Source organism: Propithecus coquereli, unplaced genomic scaffold (assembly GCF_000956105.1).
Source record: "Propithecus coquereli isolate 6110/MARCELLA unplaced genomic scaffold, Pcoq_1.0 Scaffold212, whole genome shotgun sequence".
Classification (NCBI taxonomy): domain Eukaryota; kingdom Metazoa; phylum Chordata; class Mammalia; order Primates; family Indriidae; genus Propithecus; species Propithecus coquereli.
Genome location: NW_012146301.1, coordinates 4748779 through 4756487, shown reverse-complemented (window position 1 = coordinate 4756487; position 7709 = coordinate 4748779). Strand labels below are relative to the sequence as shown.

The 7709-nt window shown below is 41.4% G+C and overlaps 1 protein-coding gene across 1 annotated transcript in view; it reads left to right on the top strand.

Annotated features, from left to right (window-relative positions):
- The first annotated feature begins 184 nt into the window (after window positions 1-184).
- The window catches only part of TEX30 (testis expressed 30), a 13980-nt gene continuing 6455 nt past the window's right edge, over window positions 185-7709 (top strand). The window contains exons 1-2 of the mRNA XM_012644437.1: window positions 185-286; window positions 4735-4926. Coding sequence (XP_012499891.1) covers window positions 185-286; window positions 4735-4926 — 294 coding nt within the window. The remainder of the gene's footprint in view (window positions 287-4734; window positions 4927-7709) is intronic.

The window sequence follows — 7709 nt, the reverse complement described above, 5'->3', positions numbered from 1 at the left end:
TACCACAATGGCACTGCCACAAATGGCCCATGTGTTCCTGGACCTCAAGTGACACATTAGCATAGCAGGAATTCCTCTAAGGAACACCGCCTCTTGTGGTAAAAATAAGTGAAAAGTAGGTGCTAACAAGATGGAATTCATAATATATCTTTGCTTGTCTTGTAAGTCTTTTGTTTAAATCTAAATGGAGAGAGTTGAGATTTCAGTGAGGAAGTCAGGACTGATTTTGGCTGTTAAGCGTGGAATGTGTGATCCGTTGTTGGATGATAAACTCGGCATCTCTTCTGTGAGTAGCTTTCAAAGTCTGGTTTAAAGAACCAGACTTTCAGTTTGAACATTTGAATCAAAGTATGAGAAAATGAATCAAAAGCTTCATATGCTAATATAAATGTATATAAATTTTTTTCTCTCCAAAAAATTTTTTCTGCAAATTAATTTTTCACTCAACAATACATCATTGTTACATTACATTTTCTTTAAAAAAAATTTTTGGGCTGGACGCAGCAGCTCATGCCTGTGATCCTAGCACTTTGGGAGGCTGAGGAGGGAGGATTGCTTGAGCCCAGGAGTTCCAGGCTGCAGTGAGCTATGATTGCACCACTGCACTGCAGCCTGGGTGACAGAGACTTTGTCTCTAAAATAAATAAATAAAATTTGAAAAATTTAAAAATATTTTGGGGAGGGGAGGGGGTAGTCATGGCTATAAAGGAGTAGCTTGAAAGATACTTGTGGTGATGGCTTACTCCTATATCTTTTTTTTTTTTTTGAGACAGAGTCTCACTCTGTCACCTCAGCTAGAGTGTAGTGGCATCATCATAGCTCACTACAACCTCAAACTCCTGGGCTCAAGCAATCCTCCCACCTCAGCCTCCCAAGTATTTGGGACTACAGGTGTGCACCACCCCTCCTAGCTAATTTTTTCTATTTTCTTTTTTAGTAGAAAAGGGGTCTCACTCTTGCTCTGGCTGGTCTTGAATTCCTGACCTCAAGCAATCCTTCCACCTGGGCCTCCCAGAGTGCTAGGAACTCCTGTATCTTGATCGTGGTAGTAGTTACACAAATGTACACACATGTGATAAAACTGCATAGAGCTATGTGCGTGCACACACACACACACGCAAATGAGTGCATTTGTGATGAAATCTGAGTAAGCTGTGTGAACTGAATTGCACTACTGTCAAGCTTTTGGTTTTCATATTATGCTACAGTTAAGCAAGATTGCTACCATTGGGGGAAGCTGAGTGAAGAGTATACATACTTTCTGTTGCTGTATATACTTTTGTAATTATTGCAAATAAAACAATAAAAAATAATAGTTTATTTTAAATAAATGACGAAAGTAATACATGCTCATAATAAAAAAAAAAGTATCAACTTTTTCCAATCCTTACGCTCTTCTCAATAAAATCACTGTTAACAGGTAGACTTTCAGACAATTTCTTGGATACATAAACTTGGAGGAGAGGTCCATCATTGACCCAAATCATAATACTGTACCCTCTCCATCTTTTCTACTATGTGGGAAGAATTGTTTCTAATTTTCAGCTTTTTCAAAAAGAAGGCTGCATACTGGTAATACTATGAGGTAGCTTTCTCAAAGTGAAAATACTGAACAAAAGGTTATAAGTAACTTAAATTTCTATAGATCAAGCAAAACGGGAAGAGACTATACAAATTATGTTCCTATTAATAGAGTATTAAAATACTGTTTTCCAATATATTCAACAATACTGGGCATTAGTCATCTTTTTCACTTTTGTCAATTTGAGTTAAAAATTATTTTTTAAACATTTTTCTGATTACTTAGGAAATTAAATATTTTTAGTATTTTCTTGGACTTTTTAGTAATTTTATCAAATTTTTAATTTAAAAAATTTTTCCTACTGATCTGTTTCAACTTTTTATGTATTACGAACATCAATCTTTTGCTATTATGTTTGTTGTGAATGTTGGCTCCCAATCTTCTTGGTCCTTTGACTTTGCTTAGAGTGTTCTATTCAGTTTTTCAGCTGATTGGGTAAGGCTCACTCACATTATGGAAGGTAATCTGCTTTATTCAAAGTTCACCAATTTCAACATTAATCTCATCATCCAAAGACACCCTCACAGAAACACACAGAATAATGTTTGACCACATATCTAGGGACCATGGACAAGCCAACTTGACATGTAAAATTAACCATCACAAATGGGAATTCATTCAACAAATATTTATTGAGTACCTGATATGCCAGACATTGTGCTAAGCTCTACGGATACAGCAGTGAACAGTTGCTATCTATTCTGGAAAAAGAATGAAAATAAACAAGTAAAAAATAAAGAAACAAGATAATTATGGATTGTGATAAATAAAAACAGGGTATTATAGAAAGAAACTGGGTTGGATAGTGGTGGCTACTTCAGATTAGGTAATCAAGGATGTTCCAGATTTTTTACTGTTAAGTAAAATGTTTGCGATAGTTTATGATAAACAATCACTATTAAAACATTAAATTTTCAGTTTAATACTAACCTATTAAGGCTTTTTAATAGGAAGGGCATTATATTTCATTAAATGTTTTTTAGGCATTTATTGAAATGTTCATGTTTTATTTTGTTTTGGTTTTGCTGCATTAATCCATAATGGATTACATTAATAGCATTCTAATTGTGAAACATTATAAAAACTCCATAGTCATTATATATTATTACTTTAATACATAGCTGAATTATTTGTGCTAATATTTAATTTAGGATATTTCCAACTACAGCCCACAGGCCAAATCTGGGCCACCACCAGTATTTGTACAGCCTGCAAGCTAAGTGGTTGGAAAAAAATCAAAAGAAGAACAGTATTTAATTACATGTGAAACATATGAAATTCAAATTGTGATCCCTAAGTAAAGCTTTTGTATTAGTTTCCTATTGTAGCTGTGACAGACTACCACAAACGGAGTGGTCAAAAACAATATGAATGTATTCTTTTACAGTCTGGAGTTCAGAACCTGAAATCAGTTTCACTGGGCAAATGTCAAGGTTTTGGCAAGGCTGGTTCTCCTGGAATCTCTGAGAGGAGAAAACTTTTCCTTGCCTTTTTTTGGCTTCTAGAACTGCATTCCTTACATTTCTTGTGTTGGTCCCAATCCCTGCATCCTTCCAGCCAGTGGCTTGGCACTTCAAATCTCTCTTGTTTTGTTGTCACATTGCTTTCTGTCTCTGAATGGTGTAGCAATATTATTCATAATAGCCAAAAAGTTGAAACAATCCAAATGTCCACCAGCTGGTGAACAGATACACAAAGTTGCTGAATACGATTCAGAAATAACAAGACATGAATTATGAGAAGGAACAAAGTAGTGATGCTTGCCACAACATGGATGAACCTTGAAAACATTATTCTAAGTGCAAGAATCCAGACACAAAAGACCCTGTTTTGCATGACTCCATTTATATGAAATGTCCAGAAAAGGCAAATCTGCACAGACAGAAAGTATGTTAGTGGTAGGGTAGGAATAGGGAGTGATTGCAAAATGGGCACAGGTTTCTTTCTGGGAAAAAATTGAAATGTTATTAAATTAGATTACGGTGATGGTTATAAATGGTTGTAAAATTACTGGAAATCTCTGAATTGTACACTTCAAATGAGTGAATTTTATGTCATATAAAGTTTTAAGAAGCATAGCTAGAAAATGAGACCATTAAAGAAGTGTTAATTAAAACTTCGTAATTTGAAGAAACACTTGTGATAAATGACAGGGTATAAGTGGTTTTCTGGAATTTTATTTCCTTATATGTCCTGTTGACAGAAAAATAGGCAGGTACTAACCGTACTGGGCTTGGAGAAGGTTCATTCATTCAAGAAATATTTGCCAGGCATTATTCATACGCAGGAGATTTACGGTTAAAACCAACAAACAAAAACACCGAAAACAACCCTGTCTTCGTGGGGGAGTGAACAGTCCCGTGAGGAGCCACAGCCACATCTACAGTGTGTCAGGTGACCAGGGAAGAAGGCTAGGAAGTGTGGGGAGGTGATTAGGGAAAGCCTCACCGAGAAGATGACATGTGACTGACCACCCCAACGAGATGCTGCGGACCACTGCGATCTCTCCGAAAGAAAACAGCCAGGACAAAAGCCCAGTCGTGAGGGCCTGCCTGGTGGACTGTGAGGACAGCAAGGAGGCCAGGCTGCCTGAGGTGACGGAGCCGGGAAGGAGCCCCATGGAGAGGGAAGCTGGGGGACAGATCAGATACAGTTCTGCAGGACAGTGAGAGGCCTTTGGCTTCGAGGATGGGCAAGAGGGGCCGCCGGTGGAAGGTTCCGAGTGGAGGGGTTTACATCTCCGCAGGACCCACGTGGCTACTGTGTCGCTGACATAGCCGAGAGCTGGGACAAGGGTGTAAGAAGGCGCCACGTAGGCGACTTTCAATAATCCCAGCCCAGATGATGGTGGGGATTGGCCCAGTCTGGTAGAAGTGTGAGAAGTGGATGGATTCTGCATATATTTAAAAGTAGAGCCAACAGGATTGACGAATCGATTGTAGGGTATGAGAGAAAGACTAGTCAGAGTTGATCGCGCGTCTTTTGACCCGAGCGACCGTGAGACTGAGTGGCTGGGATAGGGAAGGGTCCCCAGGGGAGCAAGCTTGGAGCGAGACAGAGACTAGAGTTGGCTTTTCAGTGCTCCGCAAACTGGGGAGCGGCGGCGGCCCACCCCTCGCCCTCCCACGGGATCTGCCGCTCTCGCTCAACAGCTTGCCGGCGTCGGCGCCGGCGGGCGGAAAAACTCCCGCTCCCAGCGTGCCCCGCGGCTCGGCCAGCGCGCGCGTGCGCCGGAACGGACCGCGCTGGCGAGGGCGGGTGAGGCGGTTGCTTCGAGTGTGCTAGTTTGCACCCCGAAGGGAGTGAGGGCGGTTAGGTGTCCACGGCCACTTTCGCCTCCCCCGGTAAGTGCAGCTGTGGCGGTTGACGCCGCCAGGTGAGGGCTGGCTTCTTTGGGGAGTGGGAGCGCGCCCGGCTGGCCCGCCTGAGGCGTTTGGGGCTCGCGGCGTCTCTCCTGAGGGGCTGTTGGCCGGAGCCGGGAGGCGTTCGGTGTCAGTTCGGTGCCCGCGGGAGCAGCTGGTGGGGGCTTCGTCCGCTTTGCCGAGAAGGAGGCGGAGTGTGGGGTCCGTACGGACGGGGAGAGCCGAACCGGGCCAACACTGACCACGCTGGCCAGTCCCGGTGACTGGAGCGAAGCAGCCTCGGAGATTTGAGGGGTCGACCCCGGGATGGCCCACGGCCCAGCCCCGGCACACACGCGTTTGTTGAGTGAATAAATACAATTCCAAGTGCCGTTGAACCCCAGACTCCTGTGAGACCGCGTTTTGAATTTTTACCCTTGTATTGCTTGCTGTGTATTGTTGACCCGACCCCCGGAAGACTTGAACTCTTAACGTTTTTGTTTGCCCCGTGACAGCCAACGTAACGCAGTAGATATAACAGATAATGCACAAACGTTTTTAAACTGAAAGTTGAAGTGCTTATGGCATTTTGAGCCTTCAGCGTGGAATATGATCACTTATTACATTCTGAATATAAGTGGTAGTCATAAAAATCATTTTTTGAATGCTCACGATGTAGGGACATGATATTAAATACAGCACATACCTTATTTAATGGCCACAACATCTCTAGAAGGTTGTTATTTTCTCCATTTGCAGTTGCAGGCATTGTGGCTGAGCCAGGCTTCAAACCCTGCTCTATCTGAATCCAGAGCAGAGATGAAAACCCAACAGTCTTAGAGCATGTTATTTTGAGATTATATTATGGGACAATTTCCGTGTTTCTGAAGTAGTCTAGAACATGTGCACGAGTTGTGAAGAACAAACTGTTTGTCGTGAAGTCTGGAGGGGAGTAGAGTTTTCCTTAAAAAACACCAAAAACTATGTTGTTAGAGAGTAGTAGAGCATTCTAGCAGGAGGGTGCTTGAGTACATGCATCTTATTTGACTGCCTCTTGAAGTCTCACTAAAATTACAGATTGTTCTAATTATAAGCACCAAAGGAGGCAAGAAAGGTTCATTTTTCTCTGCTGCACCCCTTTTAATAAAGGGATTTGTTCTGTGAAGTATAGATTCACTTGAAGGGCCACACTTGGGGATCTGGAGGGCCACATGTGGGCTTGAGGCTGCAGGTTCCCCACCCCTGAATGATGGAGAGGATGAGAAAAGAACACTGGCAATCAAATAAATAGTGGGCTCTGGAAAGCATATCTTAATAAACCTTAACTTCCAAACCAGAAGTGAGGAGTGCTGTGGAACAATTCTGTATAAACCACAGAATCTTCAAAATGTATGGAAACCAGCAGCACTGGACACCTTTGGGCCTTGGAATGAAGATGGTGGTGGTGCTGGGGGTGAGTGTGTGGAACTTAAATAAAGATGACTTAGGTGAAATCTATTGGAGAAGCAGTTAGATATCTAGATCCCCTTCCCCATTTCCCACTGTTGGGTAACTGCCTTTCCCTGTTAGAAGACAGAATAGAGGCTTATTCTCTTGAAAAAATAAAACAGGAGCTTTGAATTGGGGGACCCAAAGCATAGCTACATTTATGAAACAAGGGACACTGAAGCCTGAAATCCTTTATCCTCCTTCTCCCACTCAACTCCCAGAACTTTTGCCCCAGGACTGATACTCTCCAGGTTCAAATAAGAGAATTCTACAAACACACACAGATATGGAAAGATACGTAATAAACTGGTCACAGTGGTTGCTTCTGGGAAGGGATAGGAACTTGGTGGTGGTGGAGGGGGAGAGTGTGAGGCAACTTCTCTATTTATCTTTTTGTTCTTTTAAAATTTTCTACTATGTGCATATATTACCTATTGAACAATGAAATGTATTTTTCACCCAGGAAGGTCTATGAAAAAAAAAATGTATTCTTTAAAAAAACTATGAACAGACCCTTGACAGTGATTCCTATTCCAGGAACTTATCTTATAGCTATACCTACACACGTGAAAATAATGTAAGTACAGTATTATCTGGAAAGATACAAAAGAAGCAGGTAGTGTTGGTTACCTTTGGAGAAGGGATGTAATGATGGCAAGGCAAAAGTGGAATGAATGAGACTTTTTCACTGTATATTCTTGGTACCTTTTGAACTCTGAACCATGTTATTGTTACCTATTGAACGAATGAACAAACAAATAAATGTTAATAGGGAAAAATGGGTCAGTAATGGAGATCCTAATTGTTGATTATATCCTGAACAATATAAGATCTCTTACAATTTGTAGAAATGCTACGTAACAGCCCCAAAATTTCAGTGGCTTACAGTATTTTGTGCTTATGGATCTTTGGGTAACCTGTTATTTAGATTTTGGCTGAACTAGTCTAGACTCCAGAATTTAGTTTTGGGTTCAGATCTGTTCCATGTGTCTTCACTTTGGGACCCAGGCTGAAAATGCAAAACTACCTGAAGCATGTTTTTCTCATGGTTGAGGGTAAAAGTTCAAGAGAGCTTCTGGAAATTTGCCTTGTGCCTCAGCTCAGAAGTCACACATTGGAATGTCTTTGTGTATTCCATTGGTTAAAACAAGTCACACAGCCAAGCCAAAAGTCAATAGGGTGAAGACATATACTCTGCCTACTGGAGGCACTGCAAAGTCACATAACAAAGGATGTGGATGAATACTTCCATTACATAGGAGGAGGAAGACTTCGTAACTATGATGAAGAAAATGGTT